Here is a 13,612-nt window from a genome sequence, read left to right as displayed (position 1 = left end):
CACTGTGATTTAATAGCACATAGGCAGAGGTACTTGGAAGGAATTTAAAAGCTCACTTTGAAGAGCTGTGCCAGTCTGCAAACCCTAAACCTTAATGCCTTGAGCTTTGGAAAAAAAGATGAATCTGCATCCACATCCAAATGCTGCAGCTTACCTCAATTACTAGCTTGTGTTAGAGCAAATCCTGAGAGCTGAGATTTCTTGCAGCAGGGAGGGAACAGGGTTCAGCTGCAGGGCTTTCAAAGATAAATCTTTATTCAGGCTGCCTGAGACTGGTGTCCTGGCTTCTCATCCCCTGGCTGCCTGGGATACCTACCTCAGTTACACAGTCTCTGAGTCCAGGCTGGGATCTCGCTCTGGCTGCCATGACTATTTTGGTCAGGTTTTGCATCACCGAATGTGGCTTGTTTGTCAAATGGTGAAGCCAGTGCAGAAAGTGCACAATGCTTGCCTACAGCAACTTAAAATCGTCTTGAAGTGAACCACTTCGGGTCATCACGTGCATTCTGAGTGATTGCTATGTGGAGATCACATTGAACCTGTTTTGTTCCAGAAATGTCAGAAAGTGTTGTACGTCTCAGGAAACACTTCACTATGGCATGCAAGATCTCAGGTCTCAGCCACAGCTACAGCAACTAGGCTTTAGCCTTCTGCTTGTACCCAGATCGGTGGTGAGAGAAAAAAACAGCATCATAGGTCACAGGAAATGGTTTCCAACCACAGAAAGAGTGCAGAATCAACTCAGAAGTCATTTTAGCCTTAGCAAATATATAAGGAGGGCCCACTGCTGGGCTTCTGAGGAAGGCATGAAGACATGATGCTGTGGATGCTTTGTGGTGGTCAGCACATATGTCTGCTTCCTGAGGTCTCTTCTGCAGGCTGCAGTGCCTATTTATTTTTCAGATTCAGTAGTTCTGTGTGGCTTGGGTGGAGAGGTACAGAAATCCCATCAGGTACAGACCTGTGCCCTTATTTTTGGTAAGAAATAAATAACAAGAGAGTAGGTGGCCAAGCAAGCAGTTTTAACCGTGGCTGCCCCACCCCCCTCCCCCTCCTCTGCTCCTTGATTTGCATCCTTGAAAGGATGGAAAATCATTTTTTTCAGGAGCAACATCCGGTGCTGTAAAAGCCAGGCTGTTCCGCGTGCTCCTCTGGCATCGGCATCCTCTCTGTGATAGATTACAGGTTTTGAATTCACAGATATTTTTTCCCCTTGAACACTCATCTGCCGTGGAATTCATTCATTTCTAGAAATGAAATGCCCAACGATGCCTGAAATTCTCCTTCTATGGTAGGGAGTGCTTCATCACACTTTGCAGATAACTGTATTCACTCTTTTTGTTTGTTTGTTTGAAGGGTGCGTGCTTGTGGTCTCCGTAATTGAACAGCTTGCACAGTGGCACAACAGTACAGTAAAGGCAGCCATGGAGAGACTGTGCAACTACATACCTGGTAAGTACCAAATAATACACCGTGTGTTATGTTGGTACTGATGTCTTTTTCTGTTAAAGATTCACATGTGGAGCCTGGTAAAGCTGTACCCATTTCCCCATGCAGTGTGCCAAATGAATGAGGCTGAGAGACAGCAAGGTGCTGTCTGCAGGGAAGTCAGTGGCATTGCATACTTGGCTTCAGAGCTGGGATTTTCTCCCAAAGTTGGAGTGAATGGGGCTGTATCAAGCCCACATAGACATAAGCACCTGTGCACGCAGACCCCTACCCTCCCTTTTTCTCCATTTTGCGTCTTTGTTAGCAGCTTAAGAACAGATTCGTTGTACGCCTGGCCACTCTTCTTTCTTGTGGATGTGGGTCTTTCTAGCAGCTGCAAAGATGAAAATGTTTTCAGCAGGTATAGGAAGCTGCTATTGTAAAAGCCCAGAAATGAGCTGAGGTTGGCAGGTGTAAGATGTGAACATTTGGTCTGCACAGACAAGCTATTGAAACGGAACTGATGATACAAACTGCAAAAGCGAGAGCGATTCCATATGAATACACATAGACACTCCTTTTTCTGCCCCTTATTTTAGCTGCCCAAAGGAGCTTTAGCTGTCCAAATGCACATCCCTAAATAGAGAACGGTTTGAATGCCAGAATAGCTTTGAGCCTCGTGGATCGATCCTACGACTATTTAAGTGACTAGATCTCACATTCATGATAGCTTTTTAATGTTGTGAATGGAAGAAAATGGCTTAGAATTCTTCATTAAAGAAGTTGTTTATATAGTACTCCCTGAATTCTGTCTCTGAGAAACCATCTTGCTCTGTGGACCCTAGGTTCATAGAAGATGTGTGTGGAATATTAATTCCCTCCTTTCGAAGACAGGATTTCCTGATGCAGGACAGGGCAGGGAAGTAATTGCCAGGATTCATTCATTGATAGAATGATGCTTATCTGATTTCTATTCCATAACTCATATCTTCAGTACTTTAAATTGCAGGCACATAACCATGAAGTTGCAATTAGAAGCACTGATCCTGCTATTAAAATACAATTTTCTTCTTTTAAATACGACATGGTAGCTCTACGTTCATGATTCACTCGGTGAACCTTGCTCCGCTGACATGTCAAGATACCTCTTTTCAGCTGCCATTCTTTGCACACATAAAATCCTATTACCCCTTTAGTTAAATCTGTATAATCCAGTTACCTTCTATGAGATACATGGATACACCCAAGTGAAATAAAAAACCTGACCCTGAACTTGGAAGGAATGAAAAATCCTACAGATTGTGTAGGAGCTACAGGGTAACCCGATTCATCCTCTCCCAGGATTCAACAGCTTCCTCTTGCTACTTGAAACTTGAAAAATAGAAAAGCTCTGGATGCTCATGAGAAGGAAACCTACTAAAGCAGGCCATGATGTTTCACCTGAAGGAACAATTCCACTACTGCACAGATGCCTACAATTAATTGCAACAATAGCAGCAACAAATTAATGGCAGCTGGGCTTTTCCTAGGGCCAAAGGGGGAGTAAGAACTCATCTGGGGTTGTTTTTTTTAAAAAAAGGCCTCCTATATTTTTGATTACAGTCAAGCTGGGGTTGGATCAAGCCTTCAGTGAAGTTATGGGATGTTTAAGGGCAAAAATGTTTACAGAAAAAGAGGAAAAACATCAGGACTCATCAATCCCATGGGCTGTGTGGAAAACACAGCCACAAACAGATTTATATGGAAATATTTGCAAGGTGTGTGATCCAAGTGACATGGCCAATAAACCTCAGAAAATAATAAATGTGATGCCATGAGTGAAGGAGGGTGTTGAGCAGACAGAAATGCCACGTCTGGAGGAATGGACAGTATATACGGTCTAAGAGCTGTTGCTCGCAGGAATGTATGTTTGGCTGGATACTGGCTGCCTGCCTGATGAAACAGAGGGGTCTGATACCCGAAATGTGCTTTGAGACCGTCTGCCTCTGGCATTGCCTCTGAGTCATGCTCTGCTTCTGTGTCGGGCACTGCTGTGTAAACACCTTAGAGCTCAAGTGGAAATGGCAACATGATCAATACAATCTTTCTTGCAAATATTTATCTTTTGGGATTCAGCCAGAATTTGTGTTTCTAGGACTACAAAACCTCTCTGGATTTTTATCATGGAAGAATGGGGCAGTTTAGGGGAACTCTCTTACCTAAAGCTGGTCAAGAAGGAAGCATACTCTAAATTTTCTCTAAATATTCTGCATTTAGATTGGTTTAAGCTCTTCCCTTTCCCCTGAACACTCAAATTTACTCATCATCTTCTCTCTTCCCCTCCTTTCTGGCTTGTGCAGTTTCTTCCTAACAGCGCTTTCCCTTGGCAATAGCCTTTCCTTGTGTGTATTAGCAGAGCCAAGGGTCTGCAAAGACATGAATGTGGGCTTGGGATGCCTCAGAGGGCAAGTCCTATAAAGTCTGCCCATGGCTTGGGTCTGTGTTGCTGGAAGCAAAGCCTGGATGACAGCTGTATCTTCCAAGTGGACTCCGTGTGCCTAACATTAATTTTATGTCATTGCTGTTCTTTTTGCCACCCATCATTATTCCTCTTGTTACTTCACGGGGTAATTACATGTCAAGCTTCCTACATGCATCAGGAAATCAGTGCCTAGAAATCAGTGTGGCCACCAGACCCCCAGCATCAGCGCCCCAGAGCTGACAGCCAGCAGAACCCTCCCCTCCTCGCAGTCACCGGTACAGGTTACAGCAGCCAGCTGGCTCCTCCAAGGCCAGAGACATTATGGAAACCACCTGGTTTGGGAAATCTATAAGGCAACCATTGCTACAATGCACTGGGGAGGCACTGGGAAAGACAGTCACCTTCTCCTGCTGGATACTATGGAGAGCCAGGTGCCCCACTGACAAGGCTCATCAGAGGGTGTTTTAATCAGCGGTGATACCAAATGCAGGGTTATTGATGTCTGTGATGTTTTTTCCTTTTAGGTGAACAAGAATAAAATCTAATTCCAGTCAGGAGACCAATTTTTAACTTGCAGATTGCTACTAAAGAGCCAATAGAGAGGAGTTATGTGGCAAAGGAGGCAAAGAAATGAAACTAATAACTTGATTGAAATAAAACACCTGGCATGGGATAAGAAAAATCAGCTATTGCAGTTATAGGAGCTGCCTGTAACACCCTATGAGTAGGAGGGTGTTGAGGAAATTATCCTTTTATTCCCTGCTGTGCCTTTCTGGTCCCAGTGCTCCCTTCTTGGGTGCAGATTGCCAGCCAGGATGTCTGCAATCCTGGCAGGAGATCAGCCACCTACCCCAGCTTTCATGGCAGTGACTCCATACCTGCTGCTGATGGAGCTAGTGCTGTGATGTTTTGTGCCCACCCTGGAGCAAAACTATGTATGCAGCAGACCCCCACCCCGGGGCATATCCATCCTGAAGCTGGTTAAAATCGAATTTTCATCCTAAAGTTGGGGAGAAGCGGCTACTTTGGGGGTTCAGAGATTCACAGAATTGTATGGATTGGAAGGATCCTCCAGAGATCACCAAGTCCAAGCCCCTGCCAAAGCAGGTTCCCTAGGACAGGTTGCACAGGCAGGCATCCAAAGGGGTCTTGAATATCTCCGGAGAAAGAGGCTCCACAACCTCCCTGGTTGCTAAGGTTTGGGTTTGGTTTGGGATATTTTTTTTGGGGTGGGGGGTAGAGCTAAAAGATGTTTCCTTCCCCAAGTACAGATAGCTATCTGTCTGGGTAATGGAGGTGTAAGAGAATTCCCTCTGGAATTTCAGGAGCTGCAAGTTTGTTGTCACTGCACTTGCACAAACCTGTCCCTTCATGAATTTTCACACCACCACCCCTGTCGACAAGGGCTGACACCACCGTTACAGGATACATGCTTGGCATCCTTGGTATCCCTCATCTGTTCAGGCTGAGAAACACTCGATTTTCCTTCGTGGGAACTTTCAGGCCAGCGCTACCATCATGCCTGCCCTGTGTCCAAGCCCCCAGTCTCTCCCATAAGCCTCTTTGCTCGGGTATGGGGACCGCTTTTATTTACAACAGTAACTTAAAGAAATCTCTGATGCGCTCTCTTCTGGAGGGCATGTTTCACCCAAATTAAGGAAAGCCACCTGAGCCAGCATCCCGAAAAGGCACACGGCTGCAGACTGTGAAAGGAAGCCAAATGAAGAGTGTCAGGTGTCTGTTTGAAGGCAATTACTCCTGTGCAACTCCTGCTCTATGCAAAACACATTCTCCTAACTCGCACAAACCCCCAGAAGCTCTGAAGAGGCTCTCACAGTAGCACCGAGCCCCACATCACTTTCTGCACTCTGATTTATCTGTTTGTTTTCTTTCTTCTTGCAAACCCACCAAGCTCTTTGTTTAAACTCGGTAGGAGAATCTGTGATGTGTGTGATTTCTTTGGACTTTTCCATGATGCCTTACTCAGAACATTTAACAAATGCTGGTTACCCTTTCTAGTCTTTATCCTGTGCCAGAGAAAGGCTTTAGGCAAGGTTAGAAATTCAGGTTTTCCCATTCCCTGGCTGCTACACTGAGGTCATAGATTCACATGCCTCCTCCTAAGATAAATCAGCATTCACCTTAAAGAAACAAGTCCTGCTGTATTTTGACCAGTTTCAGCATGCTTGATTACTTAAAAAATAAATAATCATTATGTTTTCTAGAAAAACTGCAAGGTTTCTGTTACATACTTGCTGAACTTTACGGACCACACATTGCTGAACTGTAAGTATTGCTGTGTCCTCTCAGGTCTTTGTTTAGTTTGTTCTTGACATGTACAAATGTGCTGTCACATTGAGGAACAGGGGTTTCATTCTTAAAATCACATTATTAGTAGTATTTAAGCAGAGATGCTTGAGAGTGATTCTGGTTTGGCATTTGGTATAGGTATTCCTGAGTGAATAAACACCGGCTGCCACTGGTAACCATTTTCATACTCCATTTGAATCTCAGATCAGGCCCACCTGATGTCATTACCTTTTGAAATTCAGCTCGTTTGGCTGAGGGAGGAATTTGAATAACCCATGTGTGTAAGGCAGGTTCTACAGAGTCACGCTACTGTAATACTTGACTCTTGCTTTCCCTTCTGCCTTTAATCAAGCTTTCTAATTGTCAGCCCCTATGTGCTCTCAGCCCTGACCTTGATACACACTCTTGGGGAAGCCTACTAAGTCATGTAAGTGATTAAAAAAAAAAAAAATGCAGGTCATTTTCTTCTTCTTTGGAAGTTCTTGGTTTAATTAACGGAGCTTTTGCCAGACTTTCTTCCTCCCTAGGGCTTTTATTTTTATTTTTAAAACTAGCCAAGGAGCTGCAAAGTGCTTACAGGATGAAGAAGTGCTATAATCAAACATTTTAATTTAATTCCTGATTAGCCCAGAGGTGTGTCCCAAAAAGAAAGAAACAATCCTAGCACTTGTGCTTAGTGATTAAAGGTTAAGGATCTTTGAAGGATTTCTGGTTATTTTCTTGAGTTAATGATTGAACGTTTCACATGTGCCACATCGCATATGCATTAACTTTAACCTTTAAATCTTTGTCAGGCTTATGATTGATTAAAAAACAGAACAGTCATTGTGCATTTGATTCAGGTGCTGCATATAAAGCATGCTGCTTTTTCATCATCCTGGGATCCAATTTTATATGCTGAATAGGATGTCGTGGCAGAAAATCGTTAGGATCCAACGCTGCACTGAGCAGCAATTGCAGGCCACAGTGAAGTGAGCTGAGGTTATTGTTTAGCACTGGGGAGATTTACCTTCCCATGGAAATAGCTTCTACTTTCAGGCACCCAGAAGGGCATCATAGTCTTTGTTTTTGCACCATTTCCTTCAGTATAGACAGGGAGATGAATGCCGATGTGGTCTGCCATTCCTTGAAGCTGTGTAGACAGGATCCAGGACAACCGCTTTGTCATCTCTACCCTCCTCCAAAGGTGAGTTGGTTTTCCACTTTTTTTTCAAAGCTATAGATTGTGGGAAGTCTTTCAAGCCAGAACATAGGTATGGCCCAGTATGGTGGCTTCCAGTGCCTGTGCATTTTCTGGGAAATAAACTGCAACTTTATGAGCAAGGACACATTTAGAAAAAGTCTGAATAAAAGGTACATAAACACACTTTAGCTGTGTGGGAGCATCAGCAGCGTGGTTGTCAGAGAGTTGGGATTACAGGGCCAAATTCTTTTCTACCAGTCTGGGTCAGAGAAGAAGAGCAGGGAAAATAACATCTCGCTTTCTGGAGGCTTTACTGCTAAGCAGTGCGATAACCCCAAACGTTACCATGCTGTGACAAGTTATCCCCCCCACATTGGCTGATCTACTGTGGCAGCTTGTATAGGCTCTGGTTACCCGCTGCAAATGCGTGGCTGGCTGGCTGTGATGAGTCTGCAGTGCGAGGGGTTTGTGCTAACGTGCAGAATATTTTGCTGCAGGAAGGAAACGTATGTAGTTGTCACTGCTGTTGCCATGTTATGCCACAATAACTTGATTGCATGTCCTGGACCTTTGCTGCTGGGACACATAAATATCTGCATAGGTGTCTAAGCAGATGCAGTATGTGTTGGGATAATTTTTGGTTGTGTTTTGTGATTCACCTTGGCATCTGTTTATGGAAATCCTCTTTCCCTTGATTTCACTTGATTTCTAGAGGTTTGTGTACGCTGTTTTACACTGGGCCTCATCCAACAGCCATTGAAATCAGAGTCTTCTCATGGGCTTCGGTGAGCTGTGGTTCATCCTCAGGATGGATTTAGTTCTGGCAGCGTTAAGTCCTGGAGAAACACTTGCCTTCCAAGAATGGCAATAACATTTGTTTTATAGCAGGTGTGTGTCCTGTATGGCTACTGTGCTCCATGCTGTGCTGACATGGAGATAGATGTGTGCATCCAGGCAGAGGTGAAAGATTATGAGTGCAGGCAGCACAGTAGGACCAGACTAACTTGACTCAATTGGGATGTTGCCCAAACTTCAACAAATTCTTCAGAAATTCTGCATCCAAACTGGTACAGTAGTTCACAGGTCCTTCCACCCTTCCCCAAGACACATCAGAGCTGCCCTATCATAAGCTTTCTCTTAATAATTTCCCAGTCTTTACTTACCCCCACAAACATTTATTAGTCTCCAGAACTTCCTGGCCTGGTAATAGCAGGGTTTCTTTTTCTCTCCCTTGCACTTGTAACAGCTTCCCCAGCCCCCAGTGTAGCAGGTCACCCAGGAGGACAGCAGGAGCTGTAGCGATGGTGGCTGCATGTGTGCCATGCTCCCAGCCACCAGAGCGCTAGATTTTCATATGGACTTACTTGTTTGTGTGTGGGAATAAAGAGATATAGAAACTACCCTGCACCATGACTTCTGCCAGTAGCAGAAGTGCAAGAGGCCTCTTGTAGTGAAATAGAATGCAGGCAACAAACTGCCCTTAAAGAGAAGGGTGGACTCTCCATGGCTGCATGGTGAGATAGGTCAACGAGTCTGGAGAGAGGGGCTGTTTAAACAAAGGTGGCCCCTGTGCAGAAATCAGAAGATCTGTGGTGAAATGCTTGGCCAATCAACCAAAAGGGAAAGGCTGATATTCATGGGGTTGCTATCAAATCTTTGGTTAGGTCTCCCCATCTCTCAGAGTATGTGTGGGACCAAGCTGTGGATTCCTTCCACCTCCGGTGACAGTTCCAGAGACTGCATTTTCTGCAAGGGAAACAACTGAAAATGTATTGTTCTTTCATCTGTTTTTTTAAAAACAAAATTTGGACTCACATTTGTGTGGTCTGGAGACTGTCCCTTTGAATGAATGGCTCAAGCAAACCTTCTCCCTTCCAAGTGGTAGTTGAATCCCTTTCTGTCAAGGTGTGTTTGTTTCTCACCAGGAATAAGGGAACTCTACCAACAAACCAATTTTTCTCCCTGACTGTGACCTGCTTTTTAGCTTTCCTTGTGCCCTGAGACAGCGTGAGGAGGCAGAGAGAGATGGGAGGAGAAGAGCAGCACTTAGAGTTCATGCTCAAGTGGTTGATAAATTGCCCACAGTAACTCTGTGACAAGTCAGACTGAGTAAAGATGAATTATGGGTGAAAAAAATTAATATATAGTCAGAGACACAGATGCATAAAATGCAGTTTACCTCAAATTTGCTTCTTTGGTTTGTAATTTGATTGATCGCTTCAGTTACACGAGCCTGCAAACGTTGGCTCGGTCCCCTGCCAAGTGTTTGAACAAGACTTTAATACTAATGACTGTTTTGTTCGACTCTATTGATTTTCAGGTACTTCATTTATTCGTTTAGACTTCTGGGTGCCCGTTTTCCCAGAATTTGTATCATATTTGTACTGACTGGCAAAGGGAAGAAGATAAACGCAGAGTTCCTTGCCCTTATAAGGCAGTAAAACATTCAGGTTTTTATTGTGTTTAAGGTGACAAATATCAATGTGTAGCTGCTTTTTCACTCAGTAGTTTATTTTATTCTGGTTTTGTGGTGTTTCTCTAGCAAGGCCACGTGTCCCAAGGAAGGAAGAGCCCCTGCTTCAGGGGCCTTGCAAACCATCCACGTAGTGGAGTCTCTGCAAGCTGAGCACATGATACGTGCATTACATTACATTACATACTGCCCTGGTCTCTGACAAATTAGCCCAAATTAATTTTTTTTTGCCAACCTGCCTGGAGCCATTAGCACTCTGTGATTATTCTAGGAGACGTGGCTCTAATTATGATTAAAAAATATTGCTCCATTCACACGGAGCGCAATGCTCTCAGCACGGAGCTGTAGGAGAAGAGCATAACCTAACATGGGCGAGGGGGGGGCTACGTTGCAGGGGCTCCCCAGCAGGGGGGTGGGCAAGGTGGGCTGTTCTGCTGGTGGGCAATTTCAGGAGGACACTCCTGATGTTGGTGGGGAAGAGTGGAAAGGGGCACTTGTGGCTCCTGGGTCACCATCACAGATGTACAAGCAGGCATCACTTGCAGTGGGGTCCTGTGAGCACTTTAATTGCCACCAGTGCTTGGGCCAGGAATGGAAGAGCAGATAGATGTTCACACATAGGCTGTCCTGCTGCAAAGAAACAAGAGTTTCTCCTCTACCCTAAGCATAAGGGTAACTGACAGTGGCTACCAGTATCCAAGCTAGCTGGTTTAGGAGGACTGGATACTTTTTTGGTCAATGTGGTGGAGGACTTTCTGCACTAGCTCCTGTGATACAGGGATGTTAGTCTATCGAGCAAAGAAGGCTGAAATAGGGCTACCTACTAGTGATCAGGTTTGCAGTTTGTCTCCAGGTTGTTTTAAGCCAGCTGGCCTGTTTAGTTAAATGGCAATACTTTAATTGATTTAGTTGGGTCCAGGATATGGCTTGACTTCAGTGCTGGAGTCCTGCTGCTGGCAAGCTTAAATGATCTGTGTTGGAAGGAGCTCATACTCTTTCAGCCTCTCAGAGTGCCTCTTCTGCTCCCCATCACTTTTCAGCCCCAGATTATTAGAGACCTCGTGGCTGCAGACTTAGGCTTAATCTCCAGTAGTAGGATTTTGCTGGGAGTCATTTTATGTCAGCAAAAATATATGCATTTATGCTAATGTCATTTTATCTTACCAAAATAAGCTTCATTGCCCTAAGCACTCGTGCTGGTTCATGTCCCCTCTACTAGGTCTTTCACTGACTTTGTAAAAAGCAAAAGCCACATCCCTCATGGACATTGCAGCTGCCAGCCTGCTCTTTGACAAAGTAGGAGCCAACCAATTCTGGCTGGAAAAAAGCATCCCTTTGGGGTTTCATAAAATAAAAATAATACTCCTGCTGTTTTCTCTCGTTCCTCTCTCTCTCGATTAAAATATGAACTGCTTCCCAGAAGGTGAGGCAGAACCACACTCCAGGGCAGGAGTACTTCTGCATTCCCAGTAAGAGCAGGCTGCCAGCTAAAGGTGGACCTTGTGGCTGGGCCCCATTTCCTTCTTTTGAGACCACAGAGCATGAAGCAAGGAACAGGGAGGAAGATGCCCTCCTTTTACCCTTTCTTTTTGGAAATAGGTAAAATCTACTGAAATGTGTGCTGTTCCTGCTGCAGTCAGAACTGACCCCTGAAGAAACAACCTATAGACCTATAGCAGAAGTCTCAGCTTCAGCGCTAGTTCTTCCTCTTTCAATTATTTCTCCCAATTTCCCCTGCTGCTCTTCATTGGCAGAAAATAAAATGCAAAAAAAGCCCAACCAAAAAGCCAAACAACCCAACAAAAGAACTCCAACCCCCTCCCCCCGCCCCCAACCCCAACCTTCTATCAAATAAACCCAAAGTCAACAGGGTGGAATGGGGTTTGCAGGTTGCTGTGCACTGTGTCATACCAATGCAGAAGTTCAGGCAGGAAAAGAAGTCTTGGGAGACCCGTGGGCACAGTAGCATTTGTGATGGGAGGCTGGTGGACAAAAGTGTGAGGATAAGGAACTATTGCTCATGGAAAAACTAAATCAAAATATTTCATCCAGAGCACACATAGTCCAAGTCCAAAAGAAACAAGTGGCATAAAATGAACAGAAGTCAGAGTAACTGCCCTGGGAACAGAAAGGACCAAATCAGGCCTTGCATGTTTTAGATCTAGGCCCCAGAGCATATAATTTGGTTTGGGTTTCACGTGCAGTTGTAAAGATTCCCCCTGTGGCCTTTTCAGGATGAAAGGTGGGAGTTGTAGAACAAATCCCAGTTCTTCCAGTGCTGTTTAAGAAGCTCTGCAGTGTTTTGGTACCTTGGCATGCAACCTCCTGGTAAAAGAATGGTGGAAATGAGTTAGAAGGGAAACGGAGTGTTTTGCAAATATCTGCTCTCCTGGGAAAGAGCTGGCTAACAAGGATGATAAATGAGAGACAATTAAAGTTGGTTCATGTGTTTGTTTATGATGAAAAATAGATCTGTTTGCAAAAAATTCATTACTGGGACTACATGGGCTCTGTGGAGAGCACTGAAAGAACCCCTGCCCGATCCCAGCTCATCCATGGCACGGGTAGGTTGTTCCCTGCCGGGCAGCCGGGCAGCGTGGATTTGGACCTCTGCAGATTCTCCAGATTCTCTCAGCTGCTGGAGCCTAGGGAGCCCCCTCCTCCGTCGTGTTGTCACACCATGAGAAAGAGAGCAGGCTACTCGCTAGCTAAACTGCAGCAAAAGAGGTTGTGTGGGCTGTGTGGTCTGTGGTGCAAGGCTTGACACCCTGGTGTCAGCGAGGTGACCCTTTTCTCCCGGATGGGTGTTTCAGCTGCCAGTCCTCAGCAGCTCACCCTGGATCCCTGGCTGAAAGAACTTCTGCAGCAGGAGGAGATCTCATCCTTAGCATTTCAGTGAGAGGCAATTCAGCCTTTCCTCCCTTGATTTCAGCTTTCTGTGTGTGATACTGCTCTGGCTGGCAGTGCAAGAGTAAGGAAGAATCCCCATGAAGGGGTTGATGAATCTCACCTCTTTGGAATTTTTTCATGCATCACATTCAATTTTAAACCATTTTCCTCCTCTGAGTCTTGAGTTACTTTATAGCAGAAATGACACCAGCTGGTAATGTACAACATAACCATGGCAAATGCAAGATGCATGTTTGGGTTTTGAGGACAGCAGTTTCCCAGGGGGAAGAAACTGGGAAATAGTGTCTTGGCTCCTTCTTAGTATCTCTCATCTATTTGTGACATATCCGGGTTTTTATAAGACTATAGACACAATGAACTAAATATATATTAAACACATATATTAATGTGACACATATATTAAAAACCAATAACTTAGAAGCCTGTGTTCCTTGCTGCTTATTCTTCATTATCCCTTTATATTGTTCCCTATAAATTTTTGACCTTTGAATATCACTGTTAATTAATTGGCTTTGATCACTGCCTAAATCAATTATAATGACATGCTAAATTTTATCCCCAGTTAAAAAATGTTGGTGACGGTTGCTTTAAATGCAAATACATGCCTCTTTACTCTTCCACACTGTGCTGGCATGCTCACTGTTCAGTAAGGTGCCATCACTTGAGGGGGTCTTTTCTTTTTTTTTTTCCAAAAACTTTAATAATACCGCTTGGTGAAGCATATTAACCCCCTTCCCCCACCCTCACCCCACCCTCTCCTGCCCCCGCGTTGAGTTCCTGTAGCTCCAGGCAGATAAATATAAACTTGAGGTGAACTTTACCTCAGAGCCCTCAGACCCAGTTGGTG

The 13,612-nt window shown here is 44.6% G+C and overlaps 1 protein-coding gene across 1 annotated transcript in view; it reads left to right on the top strand.

Annotated features, from left to right (window-relative positions):
* Window positions 1–13,612, top strand: part of AOAH (acyloxyacyl hydrolase) — a gene marked incomplete at its 5' end in the record, with an annotated part of 79,644 nt that overhangs the window by 13,202 nt on the left and 52,830 nt on the right. The window contains 3 exon segments of the mRNA XM_084260304.1: window positions 1,357–1,452; window positions 6,115–6,175; window positions 7,286–7,385. Of these exon segments, the coding sequence (XP_084116430.1) occupies window positions 1,357–1,452; window positions 6,115–6,175; window positions 7,286–7,385 (257 nt within the window).

This window comes from Gallinula chloropus (genome assembly GCF_964237585.1).
Source record: "Gallinula chloropus genome assembly, chromosome: 2".
Lineage (NCBI taxonomy): Eukaryota > Metazoa > Chordata > Aves > Gruiformes > Rallidae > Gallinula > Gallinula chloropus.
This window is presented reverse-complemented; position numbering and strand designations above follow the sequence as displayed.